The sequence below is a fragment of the Triturus cristatus genome, chromosome 1_2, assembly GCF_964204655.1.
Source record: "Triturus cristatus chromosome 1_2, aTriCri1.1, whole genome shotgun sequence".
NCBI classification, from domain to species: domain Eukaryota; kingdom Metazoa; phylum Chordata; class Amphibia; order Caudata; family Salamandridae; genus Triturus; species Triturus cristatus.
Genome location: NC_140580.1, coordinates 790,982,742 through 791,006,154, shown reverse-complemented (window position 1 = coordinate 791,006,154; position 23,413 = coordinate 790,982,742). Strand labels below are relative to the sequence as shown.

Below are 23,413 nucleotides of genomic sequence, written 5' to 3'. Positions count from 1 at the left end.
AAGGGCAATTTAACTAATTTAGTCCTGATGATGATCCTGTATCTCTCTCATAAGGATCGAAACGCCGTCGACTCTGTTGCCCACCCTACACCTTAAATATTGCTGTATGTAATATAATGTGAAGGTGGCAATCTGAATATCAGATGTTTCGCTATTCATTATTTCTCAAAGAAACATCACTGTAATTGCCTGAATGTGTTTTGTCATTTTCTGTCTACTTGGTATGTAAGTCATAGGATACAGGCTTGTGTCCCACCGAATTTCTACTTACATTTCCTTGTTTACTGTCAAGAATTTCTACTTATTAAAGTTGCCATGCCCGGCTGGACATTGGCTATAATATAGTTCCAATTTTGACTATATTCATTTATTTGCTCTATCGTTTGGTTTCAGGGACCACTGTTTCCTGCAATTCAAATTACTTTGAGGCAAAATTAGGAAATAAATATAAGCAGGTTTTCAAGTATTGGTTATCTGAATTGTGGTTACTTTGTATATAGAATATCAGTTAGCCTGGGTTGTAAAACCACTGTGTGATTTAACAAAATGTAATTAATGTATCGGATTTTCCCTTTTAAGCCTTTCCTTTAGACAATTATAAAAAAAAATCCCAATAGTTTGCAAAATGCACGCTTTTGTGGAGAAAATCACACTAAGGCTACATCATATTGAAAATTCGGGTAAACACATGGATGGTCTACAATTCCCTATGGCCTTTTAAGCCTGATTTTCCAGTACTCTTCCCTTAATTGCACTTTTTATTCTTTAAATTACACCACTGTTGTTTGAAGTTGTTGTAGGAACTTAATATTTTTCAAAAACTCCAAAAATCACAATTCCAAACCCGTAAATTTCCTGTTGTGCTTGTCTGAGAGTAAACGTAGTTGTTTAGACAGAGATGAACTAGATACAGAAAAGTTCAACAATAATAATATGTTAGTTTCACTGAAATCTAGTTAGCTTCTCTGCTGATCCATCAGTGCAGTTAACTCTTCCACTTGAGCAACAACCTGCTTCAAGCGCAGTGTTTGGCTTTGGCAGCGGTCTGATGTGGTAACTCAGTGATGTTCTATGGAGACCTGAAAACAGGTTGTTGTGAAAAATGTTGTGCTTTTAGTTATTTTACTGTATTTTCTCATTAGTGGAATTCTAGAGAATACCCCCTGTGAGATCATCCCAGGTAAGGTATTGTGGCCTTTTTCTTGGCTCTTTTCCTATATATTCTGGCAGCATCACAAGTGAGACTGTGGCTTGTTTTCTTGTGGCAGGTGATGTGTACCAACTTCAGGTTCTCCAGTGTGAACAGCAGCTGGTAGAAGTATTCCCAATTCACTTCCCGCCCATTCTGTTCTTTCACAGCTTTGGCCAAAGTCGGTACTATTGTGCGTTTCTTCTCTATCCTGAAAGATACAAAAGAGAACACGTATGTATGTTGTAAAGTCACAATGAAGCATCACCAGTTCTAAACACAATTTAGACCAAACCATTAATCTGCCTACTAAAATGACAGCAATACTACAGGGTATAGAAGACTTTAAATAGATAACAGAAAAACGATTGACTTCAGTTCAAAAACACAATACTTTTGTTTTAGGTGATAACGTTCTTAAGTGGCAATTCAAAAAACTCTGAATAAACAGGAATTAAAAACAGTCATGACAAATTTACAGCCAAGCAACATGCTTAATTTGAAATTTAGACACTGCAAAAGGGCAGATCAAATTGCCAGTGTGGATTTTCCCTTGATTAAGTTGGTTGTGCCAAGGGCCTGTTGCAAGTCACGTGGTTTTGGAGGTCAGTCTTATAGTTTTGATGGCCCATTACAAATTAAAAGGGCATTGGAGCTTGGGCGTATGCTTTCAGGTGCACGTTTGCATTACTGAAATACCCAAAAGGCGCTTCTGGTGAAATTCTGCAATAAACAGTGACCCGCTAACTGTGAACCACCTGGCAGGTATCGCGCAGTGAATGTGCCCTCCAAAGGTGCCCTTTCAAAGTGGCCACTTCGGATCCCAGAGTGTATTCCATAGATGGATTCAGGAGTAAAATGTATGCCGTATCAAAGTGTTTCTGGAACACTCTAAAGTTGGGGTGCAATAGGTAATACATTAATTATGTGTATTTCAGGGCTCTGCATAGACATCCTACAGCCTGGCCTGTAGAAGGGGCCCTAGAGGCCCTAGGAGGGAGGGAGGAGTACAGGACTTGAGTGACAACTCAACATTTTGGAGGAGCTTCTTTCAAGGAAACACCACATTGTGGTTTAATCTCTGTGTTCCTCAGTTGCTCTAGCCTCAACACATTCAAACTCACAAGGGTTGGCCTATGTCCTGAAGTGAGTGCATTATATTGCCAAATTGAGTGGTAAGCTCCTTCTGTGCTGTGTGAACCCTACAAAAGTACACATCAGCCCAAACTGGGTCTGTTTATTTTATTTGCCTATTTGGGAATTCCCTGTGTGATGGCTTAGGAACGTGCTGAGACTAACAAGCCTGCGCAAGGGGGTCAAGATGGAACTTAGGAGCAGAAGAATATTACCAATGCCCTCTTTCTCTCAACACGTACTTGTAAATAAATGTCTTTCTACAGTGGTGTGAGAGAAGTGGGGAAGGGGATGGGGCAAGAAAAGAATACCGGAGATTGCCTGCACATCATTCCTCTAGCTGGTCTGTGATGTACCCTCTCTAGTCCTCTGCTGGATTAACGGGGCTATGCTTTCTCAGGACCTGTAGACTAAAGGATAGAATATACAGAATTTACAATCATTGTCCCATGCATCAGAATTGGCTTGAGATTGTCCTCATTTGAAATGCCATTTCCACCAGGCTGATCTCCAGATGCTGCCTTTGTGTAGTGAGGCCCCTCACATCAGGGATGTCTCCAGCCTGAAATATGCACAGAGGCAGAAAGAGGTGTGAGATTTATGTACTTGTCAGCCCAACTAAGGGTGTGATGAAGAACAATAAAAGGCTGGGGCTCATCTAAAGGGTCCCTTCACGAAGCACAACAGAATCTGCCCAGAATCAGAAGTACCTTGCTAACAAAACCGTCACTGAATTTCTAAAGTGAATCCAGTCACTATCGGACATATATTATTGTCTGGATCTCCACCCGCACATCACAGAAATGCAGGCAATATTTTTCCACTGTCTGGGGGGGGTGGATGGGCAGCCTTCACCTTCCATCTTGTGCCATGCCAAACCAGACACAACCGAAAGGATCCTAATTTGCTTTTTTAATTAATACTTTATGCCAAACTTTAGGGTGAACATCAGAAGACATACACTCTAGCATATTCAATGTTGCATTTGTTACTCATATATTTTCTTATATTGCTTTGATTTTGAGTTTACTGCCTACTCTGAGCGCAGCCTAAAGGCTTGATATTTTGTTACATGTGGGTCAAGCGGTATTTTTCGCTTCCAACCCTGGAGCTCTTCAGCTGACCTCACTGGAGTGCAGGTCCAGCAGCAGCTTAGTAGGGCTGTTTGCCTGATTTTAGTGCCAATCACAAATACCTACCATGCAAACAATATTGTTTCTTCCTTTATACAGTCTTGCACCCTCAAATTGCATGCTATCTCAAAAAAGATCCTTTATGTTCCTATAATCTGGCAAAAAATACTGACCTTCACTCAAAACTTTGTCACCTTTCCTTTCAAAATGTCCTCTCCTTACCTTTCATCATCTGCATGTCTTCTCGCTCCGAGCAAAACCTTCTCTCTCACTTGCATGCTTTCCTTAATCTCTGTTATTCTATTTTTGCAAGCTGCCCACAACACATTTACAAGATCACCTTTCATCCTCTCAAAGTCATACCCCTAAAATCTAACAACACCTAACCTTCTCTAGCTTATCTATTATTCTCAAACGTGCATGTTTCACATACCCTCCTACTAATAACCACAAATAATTCATATTAATTTAATACACCACAAAGAAACAGGAGCGAATACATGGAATGGTTTGTTTGAACACACAAGACTAATACCAAAAGCAGACAACAACCAATAATACTGGCCCAACTTAGGATTTCCAAAGCAGCACACTGCCTGGTGTACAGCGCTTCAACTTCAACATCACGGGAAGAATGCACTAAATAAATGCAATAACAACTACAATCTACTAGGGTTACACATTATCTAATTATCATTGCTCTTTTTAATATCTCTTTCAACAGTAGTCTGAAACAATCTCCCCAAAAACTCTAAAATCTCTATACATTTAATCGCTTAGGCTTCGCTTCTACACTGTATAGTTATTTTCATATACAAGTGTTGTCTCTTCACTATCACTTTCAACTATAATAATGTTTCTTACTAAATTCTAAAGACTACAAATTTCACGTATATTGTGTAGGTGCGTATAGATTTGTAAACCCCCACACACACACACAGACAGACACACACACACACAGAGGTATATCCTTTCATCCTCTGTTTTTTTGTTTTAGCTTAGTCTTTAATGTCCCTTGTAGAATATCCTCCAAAATCGCTTCCAAAAGAAAAGTTTTGGGGTAAATAAAAGTCAACTCCCAAAGCTTCTTTCAAGATAATTCAGAGTCTCTCAAACCGGCAAATTGTTGTTTCATTTGTTTTCGTTCTCTGTATCTCGGACGTGGTGCACTTCAAGGAGCACTTAAAAATATAAAATGTAAAGGAAAAAAAACCAGGAATTCAAAACGCTCTTTGACAGGCTACAAAAAGCAGAATACTTCCATAAGCGATGTACACACCAAATAAAAGCATATGGAAGTAAAAATGTGGAATTAATACCAAATCTCTCCAGAGTGGACTAAACACTGAGTTATTACTTGCAGCTTATGAAGAACTGTTGTAATGTGCTACAGGGTCAGCGTGAGAGGAGATTCCTCTCTGGTTTCCACCTCGAGAAGGAAACTAACTAAGCTGGACCATCCTGCTGAGTGTTCCCATATTAGCATGCACCATCTTGAAGTTCTGGGGTCTGCCGAACTGTTTTCCTCTCTAACCAAAGTATGTTTTTGGGTCTTCTGTATGACAGCCCATAGATCCATGGGAAGTATTTTCTGAATGCACTCAAACTGGACCTTTTCTTCAACTTTTCCGATTCAAAGTAATTAACTGTGCCTATCCCAGCCAAAATGTGCCTGAAAGAGTAAAAGCAGAGCAGGATCAAAATAAATTGGAAAAAGTCCAACGCCTGGATTATCTTAAAGGGCATCGAACCCTGGTTTTCATAGTGTGCACCCTCGTCGGATGTGCATGGTGCAGACTTAGGGAGCGCATCCATTTTGTTACTCTTTTCCTTATGATTTTTGCCATGTGCTTGTCTACTACATCTCTTGTGTGCAACAATTCTATGTTTCCCTAAATGATTCTGACCTTTGAAGGAGGCTGAAAGGCGCCCACTAGTGTGGGTGCAATCAATGAGTGCGCACACATCTGTGCACGCCTCCAGGCTCCATTTCAGAGGTCATTGTGAATTGGATCCATACACAGCCTCGCGGTGCCTTTAAAAGCGCACTCCCACTATGCCTTTGGAGAAGGGCCAGAAAAAACCAGAGGAGACTAAAGTTTGAGCTCCTCAAATGTGTGAATGTGGGTAAGGAGGAGAGAGGCAAGAGTTGCTGTAGCTGGAAAAAGAAAAGTCAGAGCCACATCTAACAGGATTTTTTACCTTGTGCCTGCACACGAGAATGGTCAAAGGAAAGGCGTCTTTATTTACGTGGGCCCATGCAACTATGCACTGGAGCAACTTCCGCCTTCAAATTGTGCAACTGCAAAATGAGTGCCCCCTCAATGTGTAAAACTCAAGGGCCTCACAACCCCTTCTTTAGCACAAAAGTTCAGCAGTCAAAGGTATTTGGTATCTAAGCACCACTACGATAAGTCATCATAAAGTGACAGAACAAACACAAGGCAGGAGACATAACAATGAGTAATTTTGCAGTAACCTTTTATTTCATTACTACACATTCCCTGCTCTCTGTGAGAACATTATGTGGCAAAGCTAAAGCCTTAACTGTCCAGATGCACATTACACCCAAAGAACAAGTTACCTACCTTCTGTAACACTCTTTCTGGTAGAGACTCTATCTAGCTGCATATTTCTCACCTTTTGATTGGTTCCCACGCATCGGACTGAATCTGGAAACTTTTCAGCAGCACCTCAGCGTGCTGGTACATACACAGTGCCTATATAGATACGTCTCCAGTGAACTGACGTCAGTTGCTTTCGATATGGTCTGCACCCCAAAGATGAAGAGGCCGAAAGGCAAATGAGTGTGAGCAGTGTGCAGATTCCTAAATTTTGGATCTTATGAATGGATAGAGTCCAATCACAGACCGGGGAGAATGGGAGGGTTGGTGAGGAATCGGAGGCTAGATACAGGGCCGGCTTTAGCGCTGGTGGCGCCCAGTGCGACAATGTTACTTGACGCCCCCAATGACCACCTCCCCCACGGATTCTCTCACTAGCACCCTTTAACAGTGACCAAGTCTCCAGAACCACTCTCTCTCAGATGCATTGAATACTGTTTGTCAGAGCACTTTGCATCAGTGTACAGGAAATGTTACATAAGCCAGAGGACTAACAGGTGTAGGAGACACATGTCATCCATACTGGTAGGCAGTATAGTTTAGGAGTGCTTGGTGTGGTGAAGCACAAACTCAGAGTCGAAAAAAAAAACAGCATAGTTGGGAGTTTTCTTTAATAATAAGAATCCATTTCTACCCAAATTAAACCTTTTTGCAACATTAATCGTTGTTCTATACTTTGCAGAGTGTATGCAGTTCTATGATGAAAGTTAATACCTCACTATTCTATATTAGGACATTAAGTTACAAATTGCAAGTAACAAAAGGATGGCTCTTTTAAAAGCAGTAACCTGCTGATCTATTTACATTAAATGCACTCTGTAATCTACTTGGCAGTAGGCATATTAACCCTCTGTGCTACCTTCACATAAGTCAAAAACCTCAATTACACAAAACTCTGATCTCTGGCCAGGAAGAACATTAATCACAGGAGTTATCTGGACATATTTGTGAGGCCCGTAGTTGCAGGAGGAAAGGAACGCGGCAGTAGGTTCTTTAATAGCATAATAAAGTTGCAAACACAGCGCCCCCAGAAAGCCAGCACCTGGTGCGATGGCACCGGTCGCACCGCCCTAGAGCCGGCCCTGGCTAGATAATCTCTACCAGAAAGTGCATTACTGAAGGTAAGTAAATTGTTCTTCTCATGGAGACTTCTAGCTAGCAGATTCCTTATCTTTCAAATACATAACAAAGCAGTACCTATATGGAGGCGGGCTTGTGAACAGACTCAAACCAGAAAGTCCTGCAGGACCGGGCAGGTGAAATGCTTCTCTCAGTGGACCCAACTTTCTAGACAATAGTGCTTCATGAATGTATGGAGGAACACCCACGTAGCTGCCTGGCAAATGTCAAGGACAGGGACTCTGCATGCTGACGCAGTGGTAGTAGCTTTGGCTCTGGTAGAATGAGCATGCAGTCCTTCTGAAGGCTGTTTTTTAGCCAATGCATAGCAGTTCTTAATACAAAGCATGATCCAGTGCGAGATGGTTCTCTTCTGCACAGCCTTGCCTTTTTTCACTCCAGCGAACCCCACAAACAGCTGATCCTCCACCGGTGGTCTTTGGTTCGATTTATATAGAACCTCGGCGCTCTGTTGGGGTCCAAACGATGGAGTCTATCCACCTCTGTAGAGTGGCGAGGTGGCGCATAGATTGACGCAGGGGAGGGTTTGACTGACATGGAATGGTGTCACAATTATGGCAGAAGTAACACCAGAGTCCGCAGATCCAGCTTGTCCAGGACGAAGGCGGTGTATGGCGGGTTTACACAAAGCGCTTGAAGCTCATTCACATGCTGCGCTGGTGTTATGGAAATGAGGACCTCTGTGTTGAGGGTGAGGAGCAACAAGGGATACCTGTGAAGTAGCCTAAATGGAGTGCACATTAGAATGGTGAGAGCCAAGTTAAGGTCCCACTGTGACATGAGGAAGGGAATAAATATTGTAACCTTTAAACAAATCTCATAACAGGAACCCTGAACAAAGAAGGCAGATCCAGCTACCGCAAAAAGGCAGAAAGCCAAAAGGTACACTTTAGCCGTGCCTAGGGAAAAGCCTTGCTGGGCCAGGGAAAAAACAAACAATAAAGAGTTAGATAACTTGGCCAGAAGTAGGTCAATCTGCAGAAAACCACACTAAGGCATACATTTGTCACAGCAACACGTGTATAGTTTTAGTCAAGGGACACCTGGCTGCCAAAATGCCACCTACCACCTCTGGATGAAGGTCAGAGGTGTTCAATTGAAGAACCAAGACCTTAGGGGCCTGGCGTTGCAGGGTACGCCTTAATCGCCTGAGATCACCTGCTTTATCGAACAGAGACACGGGACACTCCGTTAGGCGTAGAAGATAGGGTTTATTAGCCTCACCCAAGTACAGTTGTCCCAGAAGTACACTCGGTATGTTCTTAGGAGACTGCCACTTTACTTCGTGGCGCACAATCTTTTATAACATACATATTCACAAAGACCACTCCCAATGCATACAGGGTCAACCAATGAGAAGAATGTGAAAACAAGATATTAAGTAACTCAAATAAGCCCCTCTCCCAACTGTGTTTGTCACCCTTCCCCACAAGTTAATCAGTGGTAGTGTTTATAAGTCGACTTGCATGTGACAGGACACATTTGTATGGCCTAGAGGACAGTTGTGAAATGAGAGAATACGAGTAAAGAATAGCGAAGGCCAGAGGATAAGATAAAGTCAGGAAAGAATGGTGCGAACCAACAGATAGTTGAAACAGGAATCAGTCAGACCAGACGAGGATTAGTGAAGTCGGCCGGACCCTGACACCAGCTATAAACAGAGGCAGGAGGTTATTTGACACGTTGCAGTAGGATGAGGGAAAACAACACTTCGGTCACCGTGCCGCCTGAGTGAGGGCAACACAAAATGGCAGAAAGACACAAAATGGTGGCTAAATACGAACGAGATCGGAAACTGAATTACCTCACAGCTGTGGTAAAGCAATCTCTATGCATGAAGGTGGAGATTGTGAAGGATTTGGTGCAGAATCCGGCCCTACTGGTGCAACAGCAGGTCCTACCGAAGGGGCAGCCCAATCAGAAGACAGATGCTCAGGCCCAGGAGTTCTGGATACCGTGCTCTCGGTGCACAATCTGGAGCAGTAGGATGACATGGGCTCAGTCGGTTCTGATCCTCTTAAGAACTTGGGGTAGGAGCGGTATCTATAGAAAGGCAGGCAGGAGTGCCAAGTTCCACTTGAGGTGAAACGTGTCTCCAAGCGAGAAACGTTGTGCAAACTCCAACGAGCAGGGGTGCGGACATTGCACGTTCTCAGCAGTGGCAAACAGATCGCGCCATGGTTCTCCCCATTTGCGGAAAAGACGCTGCACCGCCAACAGGTGTAGCTGCCACTTGTGATCCACTAGGCACAGATGGCTGAGCTCCTCTGCTCCTACATTCAGGAAAATTCCTGGGTGGGCCAGCAAGTCAATAGGCACAGAGCCTCCTGGCGCATGGTCAGTGCCCCACCTTGCCCTGTTTGTTGCAGTACCAGCTCCAGATGGTGGATGTGGAAACCGGACTCTGCTAGAGACCAGAGGCCTCTGATCTCCACCTCTCCAAGATGGCCACTTCAACCCAGAAGCGACGCATTGACCATCATGGTCAGCTCTGAGTGAGGAAGGGAGAGGGGTCTGGCGCTGACCCAATCACGATACAGTAACCACCACTGCAGATCTTTTGCAGCCTCCTCTGAAATCTGAACTTGGTAGGAGAGGTCCTTTTGGTGTTGGGCCCACTGAGACTTTAGATCCCACTGCAGAGCCCGCATATGCCACCTACCATGCTAGATCAACAGATGCAGGAGGCCATCAGTCGAAGCAGATTTGGAGTTGATCTCACTGAAATCCAGGACCAAGGCTGAAAGTTCGGATCGATGTCTGAATGTCCTGCACTCTCTTTCTCAGCGGAAAGGCATGAAACCGAGCCATGTTAAGATGAAGGAGGAAGCAGGGTTAACTTTGGCATGTTGCTAGTGAACCTTAAAGACAGTGGCGGCTACTCCAATTTTGGGGGTATTGAGGCAACGCAGGGGGCGAGAGATGGGGCTGAGGGGAAAATAATAATACAAAAAAAATAACTTACCTGCTCCTGCGGCGGCCGCTTCTGTGATCCTCTTCCGACGTTGGTCACGCTGCACAGGCTCCCAGGGGGCAATCACAGTGCTGGTAATACCAGCATGAGAGCAGCGCTGTGATTGGCCTGAGCGGGCTGACTTGACCTTCGCTCAGGCCCCGGGAGCCTGGGGATTTTCTCCAACCTGGCTGTTGCAACACAGCTGGGTTGGAGGAACATGAGTGGCCGACCAGACAGACATGTGCACTTACAAGTGCCCAAACACTCCTCCCTGGCAGTGATGCTCGGCAGGATGGCCCCGCCCCCGCCCTAACCTTGTCTGGGAGTAATGAAAAATAATATGATAATAAAGTGGTTTTATTATCATTTTATTTTTCAGTGGGACGACGCTTTTCTGCCATAATGGAGGAGCCACCCCAGCTTAAAGATAGCAGGAGGTTCACTGTAGGCTGGAAGTGATTGACGACTGTCTGAGGGGAGCCCATCTTCAACAGTCAGTCGTCGGGATGGTAGAAGATTGGCACCCTGACCTCCAAAGATGTGCTGCCACCTCAGCCATCAATTTCATGTACACCAACAGGAAGCACAGCAACTGAAAATGCTGCAATCCCATCACAAACTGCAGGTAACGTCGGTGGACTGGCAGGACAGGTAGCTGGAAATCGGCATCCTGTAGGTCCAATGCTACCATCCAGACCGCGGGCTTAGGGCCGATAATGCCTGGGCCAGCGTGATCATTTAAACATTTTCCCTACGGAGGAAGCCGTTGAGAGGGCACAGGTCTAAAATAGGTCAGAGGCATCCGTCCATTTTTGGCACCATAAAGTAGCGGAAGTAACAACCATGTGCTACTTCTGGCACAGGTACCCTCTCAATAGTTCCTGCCGCAAAATTGAAAGGTGGCCCTCTGTCAGTCGTTGGGGGGGAAGGGGGGGGGGGGGGGACGGTGAAAGGTGCAGCGGTGCAGAAAGGAAGAGGAGGTGTTAGACTTGTCACCTTTGGGTGGGTGTCCTATAAACTTTTTGTCTTCTACACTTCTATATTGCTGAATTCGATTTTACTGGCTTTAGAACTCTAGCACTGTTTAGCAGTGGTAATGTGTACAAAGTGCTTGTGCCCTTTCCTTACAACATGGTAAAATTGGCTACACATAATTGGCACATTTGATTTACTTTTCAGTCTCTGGTAAATAGCACTACATGTACTCAGGCCTGTAAATTAAATACCACTAGTGGACCTGAGGCACCCATTGTGTCCCCCTCCCCCCAAAGGAGCCTTTTAAACACTTCTCAGGCCTGCCACTGCAGCCTGTAATCTAGTTTCGCACTGCCATTTCAACCGGGCAAAATAAACCCTTTTCCAGACCTAAACTTTAATTTTCAATATGTATAAGTTACCCCTAAGGTAGGCCCTAAAGGTTCACAGGGCAGGGTACATTGTATTTAAAAAGTAGGACTGTGGGTTTAAGTTTTACATGTCTTAGTAGTAAAAACTCCTAAAGTCGTTTTCACTATTACAAGGCATCTCTCTCCCTTAGGATAGCATCAGGTTACCTTATTACACTTAAGTTACAATAAGTGTTAAGTTAAGTTTAGGAGCAGATAGGAGAATTATGTTTACACTCAAATTAATTATAATTTAAATCCCTCTTTAATAGTAAAGCCAGATTTTTAGTCACAATTCTGAAAATGGCACTTTTAGGAGATTGGTATTTTCTTATACTGACCATTTGATGTCTGCTGCCTGTGTCTAGGGTCACATGACTGTGAATAGCTTGGCAGCAGACCTTTGTGTATTTCTTCCAGACAGTGAGAAAAAAGGGGACTAATTGTTGGCAGGATGGGCCATCGCACAAGGATGGTTGGGGTGAAGTTGTTCCCTGCCCCAGTTACGTTTCGAAGGGCTCCCTCCAGTATACAAACAAAGGAACTTGACACCAGCCTTTGTCACCCTATACTATTTGCAGCCTTGGCAGGTGATGGGAGGAACTTTCCAGAAGCAGATATAGGTGCAGTATAGGAAGACCCTCCCACTTCAAAGACTAGCACCTGGTATAATTAGGTCTGAGCGGTGAACTCCGCTCTGCTCGCGGAGTTTGTGGAGTTCTGCCACTCAGCGCTCCGCTTGGAGCACATAGTTCGGCAAAACCTCCGCTGCCAACCACCTGCGGAGCGGAGTTAATGGCGTGTGCTGCTCACACCTAGACTCTTAGCACTACAGCTGACGGCTTGAACTGCCCCCTGAGGCAGTCGCAGCTGTACATCAGGACCTCTGCTGTGACCCACTTTATGGCTCCTTTCCTGAGGGGAAGCAGAGTAGTCATGCCTCCACATGCTGGTTTCTCAAACCTGCCATGGGCAACATGTATGGTATGGTGATGTGCTTTATCTGAGCCCCGACCTTGAATGCTGCCAGCCAAACACATGCTGTCTGGACCTGCCACTTTAAGCTTTTGAAGCCTGTCTTGGGCTTTGCATGCAGTTCCCAAAAGTAACGGGCCAGACCTCACTTGGCTGGATGAATGGAGAAATGCACCCCCCCTTTATTGCAGCAACTCATTTCTTAATGCTTTTATTGGTTTGTGCACATGTGAAACCTTCTGTAGTCACAAGTTTGTTCTATTGCCTTGTATACTATTGTCTTTAAGTTCGCAAGACAATTCAGTCCTATTGATTTTATTATTTTGTGTACAGTAGTTAGGGATTTTAAGCTCATAACTGTTACACAAACCAAGGAATGCATTTGCAAAGTGTCTGACTAACAAGATTGGCGTAACTAGTCAAATTTTGGGCCAGCTGGCATATATGTGAATGTAAACTCCACCATGCCATGGCTGCATGACTAGGTACCCTTGATCTACGTGCATACAGAAATCCCAGTGTGCCAAGTACTGTTGAATAAGAATCCCAGACTGGCAAAGGCGTTACACGTGAAATTGCAGATGTTCCACATGTCTCACATTGGCATGTTTTGAGCCACTTCAAATAAATATTCAAAACCTTCACTGCCCAGGAGAGTGTTTTGAGCTCCCACACATTAAAATTCACTGAGTTTACACCAAAGTAGAATCCCAAGTTACGCCCACATCTGTCTCCCAAAGCAGAATGTCCTAAGTCACACCATGAAGTGTCCTGAAGTACACTCATAAAATGCCCACGACCTTGACCTCCTTCCCCACAGGATTGCCATCTCACTACACGTCTGCGAAAACCAAAGTTTCCCATTCTGACCTTTCATTTGATACACTAATGCATTATGGAAGATGTAGTCTTGTTGCACTTACATTAAACTGACTGGAATATTGAAACCGGATAACAATGATTTGTAAAATAAAACCCTGTTATTATTAAGTGGGTTTCTGGATGATGTGGGGGAAGGTGGCCACCATACACCCTCTCCCCACCACATATCGATGTCATGACCCTCCCCTGCCCCTTCCTACTCCAAATACACCCTAGGAATGCACCGCAATTCTAAAAAACTGCTCAAAACTGCCCTGTGGATTGAACCTACTTCCAGTGGCATGCCTGCTTTAAAGAACCACCTCCCACACCCCATGCAACGTTATATGCCCCTTTTATCGTATAATGTTACAGCACCCCAATCCTTTTAATGGTCGAGCACTGCATCTTCTTGTAATCCCAAGTAACGTGTTGAACCCCATTAGCAGTTGAGGGCTTAAGAGCTCCGTCATTCCCTTGCACTCCTCACTCTCACTTCCTCAATGCCGCGGACCATGCCCCTTCAGTACCCCACCCTGGCGGTAAAGGAGGAGGTGTTTGGGCAGCTCCAGTCCTCTAGGGTCTCACTGATAAACTCACCGACAAAGATGAGCTTCACATGGTGCCAGTCGTGGGGAGAGAACGGCCACCAACCCCTCTGGTTCTTGCACCATGTCTCCTAGCGCACCTCGGATTCTTCTGCCTCCCTCAACCCTGGCCCCTCCAGCTTCTGTAGCTGCAATAAACCGGAACTGCGTGGGTTGTGCTGAGGTCAGTGTACGAGCCTAGGAGCGGTCTACACAGTTGTCATCATGCGCGAGCACCTGACAATCCTTTGCTGTAGCATCCTCCCATCAACAACAGCTCAGCATTAAGATCGGGTGGCACTCCATGGAATCTCATGGAGTTTTGAGACAACTCAGCAAAATTCCACGGAGTAGAACTCTGGGAGTTCCAGCCACCCCTAGTATAAATATCGGACCTCTTGGACCTGTGAAAAACTCAAATGAAGGACTGCCCTGCTGCTGGAAGGACCTCCCCGCTGCCTAAGGAAGTAAGCCCTGCTCCTTGAACCTAGGACCACCAGAGTGACTCCAAGGGCTAGCTTGCAGGCCTGCTATTCTGAGCTACAGCAGCACAACAAGTTTCAGAGTCCTCCCTGCAACTGCTCAGCTGGCCTGCTGCAACTGGGCCTGCAGGCTTTCGCTAGAGTAAGTGCCTGATCCCCAAGACGTGCCTCCCTGGGTCCTGGACCACTGATTGGCATCTGCGTGCACCCCTCTGCCAAGAACGGGAGAAATCCTGAAGTTTTGGGCTCTTAGTGAAAGCGCCGGGGCTCATTGCGCTGAGACTAAGCCACCTGTGATGACTGCCTAGGCGAAGCTCCGGTGAACCCTATTCTTTGCGCTAGAGCAACCGATAACATAAGATCTGCACTTTGCGCCTCATCATCGACAGCCCACTGTGACAGACAATGCGAAGCTCCAGTGATGTCAGACCAGATTTTCACATTCCATTGACGTCTGAGACGCCAGTCCGGCTCTTCGCGCAATAGCGACGACCATCCACAACACCCTCTTTGCTCCTCGTGGTCTCCTCTACAGCGAACTGGACTCTCAGCACCAGATTTTGAAAACATAACTTTTTCAGCTGGACTAACCTGGTCCCTGATCCAGCCCACGCTCCATCGCAATTGGCCTGAACTTGTGACTTTCCCCCCATTTAGCATGACCAGATGACAGAGAGTGGTGCTTTGTGCTTTTAGGAGCTACACTTACCTAAGACGTTGAAACTGCATATCTCCGGTTCTACCAATTAGATTCTTGTTGTTGTGGTATAATTTTATTTATAAAAATGTACTCTGTTTTTCTAAATTGGTTTGGGAATTTTCTTGTGTTGTGTTCATTACTGTTTGTGTGCCTAATAAATACTTTACACATTGTTTCTAAGTTAAGCCTGACTGCTTTTGTGGCAAGCTAAGAGAGGGTTAAGCACTGGTTAATTTAGTGACTTTTGCGGTACACCCCGACAAGGTTTGGGGTTGCGGCCTGAGAAGGGTTCCCACCCCCTTTAATCAATAACCCAATTTCCTACACAGCTCAGCAGTGTGATGGACAGCCCTTGATAGCGGTGAAACGGTGCACTGAAATCGCTGCTACCTGGCAATTAAGTTGCTGCGCGGTATTTGAATTTCCCTCGGATGCATAACGGGCATATTTACTAGAGGATTTATTCGTCATTGGCCTAAAAAATCATCACTAACCTAATCTGTTATGGAGGCCATTTGCTGAATTGAATCTACAGCAATACTAAACCCGATTGATATATAAATTGTTCATTTGGGATGCTCAGTTAAATTTTATGTCCTGAAGATGACTGTGGACTAATGCCAAAGGTCGAAACGCCGTCGACGCAATTGTGGCCGCGATTATTGGAGGACACATTTTTCTGTTTGTTGGAGTTTATGCAATGTTCTGAAACTCCTGCTTTTATGTAATTTTCTCCTTGTCTGCCACTTGTCTGGTTATGTATGTTTTTTTATATGTTCCAGCTTATAATACTGAGTGTAGTTGATATGTTTCACTGAATACATTTTGTAGGCTTTTTCTATTAGGGCCCTTCTTCCTTTTTTCTTCCTGTATCTCAATGTGTGCATTGTTATACATATAATTTGTGTCCCATTAACTGTTTTTATATTTACTGTGATAAATTGTACACTCTGAACCTTTGTTTGGAATAAGTAGCCCTTGATAGCTGGCTCACTACTACAATCCATGCACTCCCTCTCACAGGAGAAAGTGTCTAGGTTGAACCTCAGTCAATGAAGTCCTTATAGAACTCATGATCTCACTATATCAGTCTCGAACTAATGGGCAGGCCGTTGCTATCTTGCAAGCATAAGTAGCAGTGGCGAAGCGTGCCACCTCTATCTGGTAGTGGTTACTATAGCCTGAAGCGGACAAAGAAGCCCCCTGGAAACCAGAGGCACCATATGACTTTTGACTCCTTTTGCAACAAACCCCCCACCAGTGGACGTCTGACGTCATAGGACTCCTCCACAGACTGGGCATTGCCGGAGCTGAGCTGGAATGCATTCGCTCTCCAGAGGACAGTAACCACCTCTGCCCCAAGATGTTTTACAAAATCATGTTTTTTAAAACAAATAATCGCATTAATACAGAAAAAACATGTTTAAAACATTAAAATTATAAAACACACAAATTGCAACAAAAAAACCCCACAATTTTATAGATTGCCTTCAGAAAGCCCATGACAGATTCTAGGCTTTTCTAAATTTTTTCTGTAACAGGAAGGGCCAGGACTTGTCTGTTGTAAATGGTAGACAGCATCTTGTAAGTGAAATACTAACTGTTTAGATAGCATATTTAAGACGGTCTAGAATTCTACAGTAAATGCCATGAAGATCATAACAGATTGTCCTGGTTTTTACCTCCTAGTCTGAATTTGGGCTAAAAAAGGATAATTACAGGCACAAAGATTATTGTGACTGTGTTGCGCCAGTTATGTGCAATAAAGAACCACCAGATTTAAACTTTTGATAAGTGGCAGGGCAAAATCCATCTGAACAAGTACTCTTTGCATTCAAGTTGGAACCGGTGCATAGTGCAAAAGTGGACGCAAAAAGTTTATGCACCGGATTATGAGGCCGAATGTAAATGAGCCAGTATCTCATAAGTAAACTACAATGGTTCTGTCGGGTTATTTTATTGTATACATACCCAGGTACTGAGGGACACAGGGTCGTCCCATTGTTACCATACTGTATCTCATAAAGGGCATCTTGTATTAGTCATGCTTTATTCTAAACCAATTGTTGCGAACAACAATAACTATTGTTGTAAGGTAAACTAAACCTGCCATTCATAGCAATGAAGGTTGAGTCACTAGAGACATAAGTGATTTAGCACTATTGGTTGGATGTCCAGGGTGTTTCCCAAGATTCCATTTGGTGCATCTTACTTGTGGTCAAGATTCCAGGTGCTGAACACGATTCTGCTCTCACGGTTGCTGTAGGGATTGATGGAGTGCCTGGCTTCGCAGTCATCGGCATCAAATGGACCCTGTAAATGAAGTATTCATAAAAGTTTTTTCATGTATAGTAATGGCTGTATACTTTTAAAACAGGCAATTTTTCACCTTTAGGTCTCTTTTTAACCCAAGCGTAAATGTTTTGTGTGCAAAGTTCTTCAGATGCTAAAAAACATAGGAAGCAGGTAGTTCTAAATAACCTGATTTTACACTTGTGTGATTTCCTGATGCGACGGTAGGTAGTGATAGGACTTGTAGTTCACAAGAGTTCAATAAGAACCACAGGTCAGAGGCTTCCAGAAGACATCGATCAGTCGCTAGCGCCATACTCTTAATGTGCTGCTTATTTATTTATTGGTACATCTTATAATGTGCACTTAATGAACTAAATCGTTTGTGACCTAGGGCCAAGATGGATACAAGAAAAAAACAGGAAACTAAATCAAGAAGAACAGAATATATTTCCTCCTGTGTCTGAAAGGCTGGCGGACAGGGAGAGTTCTTAGATGGAGCCTATGCCACAGTTTTGTAGCCACCAGAAAGTGTCACGCTCTTCCTATGAAACTTGAGGATGGAACAAAAGATGCTAGGAGGAGCAAAAGTTTCTGTCAATTTGTATAATTTTCCTTCAGTGGTAAGGGGCCACACATTTGTACCAGGGGAAGAGGATTGTGAACCTAGTCCAGCCTTACATGAAAAATAATGTGTGGCATGGTGTACCCCTAAAATCATAAGCCTCAGGAGACACCCCAACAGCATGCTCACAAGTGGGTGGATCAGGGACGGTGTTAATCCTCAATTTCATGAGGCAATGTGTATCAGATACAAAGTACAAAATCAGCAAACCAAAAATACAGTTAAGAAAGAAAAGGATGACTCAATAAGTGAGTTTTAGGGTGCAATAAGGAAATGCATAAAGGTTTATTGCAAAAATGTAAAGGTACAAAACAGTGTAGCAAAATGCAGAAACTGCTGAGTTGAATAGGAAATCAACTGCCATAGAGGCAATTAGTACAGAAAAATGACAAAATCAGAGGAAAATGCTGTCTCAAATGTGCAGCAAAATCACTAAGAAATCAGACAGCATCCCTAGTACCATAGGAAATTAAACTGGCTCACCCTCATATTTGAGGGTTTATATAGGAAATGTTCTTAAACATTAAAATGGAAAGTGCCGATTCAACATGGTGTGAGCAAAATAATTTAATTTTCAACAAATCAGAACATTGAATTGAAAAGCGCCATTCAGACTTAACACCGAAGCACTATCCCACTGCGTGAATATTGATTGAGCCCCCTCTACGCTAATGTCATCCAGAGATGTCAAACAAACCAGTTACAAAGCAACTGTGCACCAATGTGAATGAATGCAATACTGCGTGCCAGGCGGAATAACCTTGAAGAAAAGTTACATTACTGATCCCATGCTAGAGAGTCATCAAGGCAGCGTCATTCATAAATCAAACATATCTGTCTTGCTTGACTATGTGCAACAGGCAACAACATACCTGGGGCCTAGTTAGCATAAGCCAGTAAAAATGCCCTTTACCAGTTCATATCAAAAGTGTTCGAAAGGCAATGGTGTCATATAAAGTATGCAGATTACCATGCTGCAGGTTATTAAAAATGCACAGTTGATATTGAACACACAAAAACATCCATAGCAATGAGGGCTTTTGAGGCTAGGGGATATAGGATACATTATTTTATTGCACCAATGGGTTTTCCAGTCTTATTTAACAAGCTTTATGTGTTTCAGGTGGTACTCATGTAGGACAACTCAGAGGACATTAGCAGAATTAAGTTTTGAAGTGAACAGAAAGCTAAGTACTATATGAAGTACTATATGATGCTTGTGATTGGGAAAAAATGGGAGGTGGCAACAAAGTTGACTAAAGAACAAGTAGCATATTTAGATCTTCATGCTTATGTTAGAGTCCGAAAGAGCACTTTGACCATTTACAGACTTAGTAGGAGCTGTAAGGTGTCCAAAAAGCAGTAGGCTAGTTTGGCAACGCAAACCCCATCCTTTATGACATTAATGTAAAAGCTTAAAGATCTTTCGGAATCCAAATGATGAAGGCTTTCTTCCTTGGTCGAGGGATGAGGTAGAGAAAAGAATGCCAGAGAGGTGATGGATTTCCTGACATGGAAAGGTGTTACAACCTTAGGCAGGAATGCTGCTCTAGTCCGTAGCACCCATCTATCTAGAGAAAAAGGGCGGTATATAGTGGTAGGTTAGACCGCGGTTGCAACTCAGTCTTATGATGAGCTGATGTTATAGCTATCAGGCCTTGAGCAGATCCCCATATAATAGGTCTGCGGGTGATCTGTAGCCCTGAATGCCCAGATATTGGAATGTGTAATATGCAACCAGTATGGACCGCATGCCCAGGCAGATCGCGTCAAGAGGCATATGGTCACGGAATGGAAATAAGTGAGACTTGGTATGACTGACTTAGTAGCCAGATAGGTCACTAAATGAGTAGAGTATAGTAGAGATAGATGTACGGTAGATACCCTGGTCTCGCAAAACCGAAAACATATATTCCCAATCAAGGGAATCAAATGCCTGCTGGAGGTCTCTCAAAACCGAAAACATATATTCCCAATCAAGGGAATCAAATGCCTGCTGGAGGTCTAATAATAAGTAATGCACAAGAGGATAGTGGTATGGGTCATAGGGAGGGCGCTGCTAGAAATATTCACTAAATGATTTGTATAGCACAAGTATTATACGGTGCTACAAGGAAGAGAGAACCACTCACCTCTCCTAAACTGCAACCTAAGCTGCAACACAAATACTCGCCAAATTCCCTAGCACACGTGAATTTTAAGTTAATAACAATGTGAAAACAGTAACAGAGTAAATAAAGAAGAACATGAATCCACAGTCCAAATCAGGTTTCTTTAGAATCTTCAGTCTTTAATTCTTTAGATAATTCTTCTTATTGTGTCAATCATATGACTGGTCGAAAGCCCAAAGCCAACACGTGTTTCGTCGCCTCTTGTTAGATTTACATGCGACTTTTTCAAGGCTATGTAAGAGATAGACCACAGTCACTATTTATGCATACCCAAACATTCCTAGGCTCTAAGACATTGCACCTCTATGCCCCCACCGTGACATATTATACTTCAGTATATTTAGTGCGATTTTAATCCCCGCCCCAAAAAAAGGACTAACCGACTTTATTTTAAAATATACATTTCTTGAATATGATAATTCTCAAGCGATATATATTGAGCAATCCTTGATGCGCCGATATTCTAATTATACAAGCGTCATATGTGTTATGTGTCTGATTATATCTAATATGTCTATTCACCAATGATCCGACCTTTCATAACAAAAATTGCCATTCGCCAACAGCCTGAATAATCAAACGTGAGCACCCTGTCAACCCCACGTGAAAGAAGTGACGTTATGTGATACACAAACCTCAATTAGCTTTTCTTTACACTGCTACAAGTTAGCAAAAGGCAAGGGGAAGAGGGAGAGAAGGAATTCTCAATTAGTATGTGTCCTGTTTCAACGTATATAAACCTCTCTAAACCGCCAGCGGCCTAATAAGTCCCCCAACTTTATACCTAATTTATGTGTGGTGATAATTCCGACCCACACAATCCTCCGATGTGGGTTAATATCTCTCTAAGGGGTGGTGAGATTCAAAGTGCTTAATCCGGTGTCTTGTGTCCCAAACTATACAAAATTTAAGGAGTGAATGGCTAGTATCTATCAATTCTCCTACTTCGACTAACAGAGCAACATTACGTAATGTAGCGCAACTGTTCTATTATTTGTTCAATATAGTCCCTGCTTGTGATTCAGTAGGTGTCTAATACTACACCCACTGGACGGTGCAGCAGTATGTGGAGTCACATCCCGCCGAACTATTGATTATTGTAAAAATCAGGCAATATTTAACGTTACCACCAAGTACTTTAAATATCAATGTATCAATATAGTGCATTAGATATGTTTGCAAATTCCTATATCCGCTATCGGTATTCTATCAATAACACTCTACCTTGAGTGCAGATCACTTCTGTATAATTACTTAATCTGTAATTACTTAATCTGTCTGCCGCTCTAACAAGCTATTATTTTATTTATCATAATAAGATGCAACTCCCCCAACTATTTTATTAGCTACCACAGTGACGTTCAAGCAGAAAATAAAGGGTCTCGAACCAACTACCCTTCCTCAAAATCCTAAAATTGCGGATTATATACTCCAAAGTTCTCGCGCTTACTCTTATCGTAATGTGATTTGTAGTATCGCTTTCTCCACAGACCCCTCACGCCGGCGTCCTCGGGTACGAGGCCGATTGAGCGAGTCAACCGCTCTTTTGAACTTTGCCCTATATCACGTGATCGCAAGTGTAGCGCGTCTTTAATTAGAAGTGCCAGTTACATGAGAGACATCTTGTGCGTACAAAAATGACCTCAAGTTGTTAGCATTTAATAGCGTAAAGATTAATAAAGACCCAAATATTCCACTTCATTTATAGCGGAGTCAATCAAGGCTATTCAAGTGTGGTGTGTTTGTCAAACTCTCTCGTGTCTCCTGATATTTCTATAGTTTCAAAATAGTAATGAAATTTAAGATATTTTGCAGCGATTGTTTAGATAATACTCGCCTCAAACTATCTACATGCCTTGCATACGTGTTCTTATATCCCTGGCCCCTCCATACCGGAAAATTATCCGCCCGCCATCTTGTAACGGTCATATCTGCCATTACACCACATTACTGCCCCTTCTTAGATTTGTCCTTTCTAGTCGTGCTCCTATCCAAATTATTACTAAAATCTTCATACCAGAAGAGTAAGCTCCAATTGAGCTATCATACCACAACTCACCTTTTATATCAACAGCATGACATTTCACGCTGCCCTTTCCAATTGTATCTTACACACATACAGGGCAAAATTTAAATATGTGCGAGTGTCCGATCTTCTACTTATTATCATCATTTTGTCAGTCTAATGTCCCACCATCCCTCTACGGATATCATATGTCACACCATTATGTACAGTCTTCACATGGCATACAGTAATATGTACATTATTTCGTCGATATGATCAATAGCCCATCATGATCCAATATTCCCCACCGTCAACCTCAGTGTTCAATACATGTTTGGTGATTAAATCCAGAGATGTAGATCATCTCTTAATCTTATTAACATTAACAGTGAGACATCAATATATTCTGTTTGTATTGACATTTTGGCCACTTAACAACAAGAGGTCACAGACAATATTTACATATGAGCAAACCCCATAATACTATTTAGTTCCTAAAAACATAATGTAACTCCTGGCCGATATTCAGAACCAACTCGGTCGTCCGCAATCTCAAAATCCAAGTTGCCTCATTCCTCCTCAACATGAGTTCTCGATTGCCCCCCGTGGGTGTCTCAGTGTTTGTTCTATTCCATAAAATCTGAAATCCTTGTTTCTGTCCTATAATTCACACTGGCAGATATGTGCAGCAATTGGGCATCTTTGGTCACACTGTTTGACTGCCCCGATATGTTCCCCCATTCTTTCTATCAGGGTACATATTGTGCTACCAACAGATTTTTTGTTGCATCTGCACTCAATAACATACACTACGTATCTAGTGCTGGAGTTTATATTAGTCAAGATTTTATACCGTTTGTCCCCAGGGCCCACAAATTCTTTTTTGCCATTACTTGCCCATTTACACGCCACACAATGTCCACATCTATAAAAGCCTGCAGTTTCAATTGTGAGCCAATCACTTTTTCTTTTTGGAATGCAGTAACTTAGACTCAGTAGGTTCCTCTTCTGTAAGTGATGTCTGGTCTAGAATTAATGCAGTCACTGAGGGATGTGTCTCCCCTCAGTATATGCCAATGTCTACTAAGGCTCCTCACAAATATTTTAGACAGTGTGTTGTGATTAGTAATCATTCTTGTTATGTCATCATTTTT

At 43.2% G+C, this 23,413-nt stretch overlaps 1 protein-coding gene across 2 annotated transcripts in view; it reads right to left on the bottom strand.

The window, feature by feature from the left end:
* Positions 1-23,413, bottom strand: part of DFFB (DNA fragmentation factor subunit beta) — a 134,548-nt gene that overhangs the window by 4,688 nt on the left and 106,447 nt on the right. Inside the window, exons 6-8 of one of the 2 annotated variants that reach the window (XM_085608864.1) lie at positions 17,379-17,479; positions 6,097-6,233; positions 1,266-1,400 (exon numbers count right to left, since the gene is read on the bottom strand). In XM_085608864.1, coding sequence (XP_085464990.1) covers positions 6,140-6,233; positions 17,379-17,479 — 195 coding nt within the window. In that variant the 3' untranslated portion in view covers positions 1,266-1,400; positions 6,097-6,139. Of the gene's footprint in view, positions 1-422; positions 1,401-6,096; positions 6,234-17,378; positions 17,480-23,413 lie in introns of those variants that run through there. The other variant, XM_085608863.1, reaches the window with a different exon arrangement.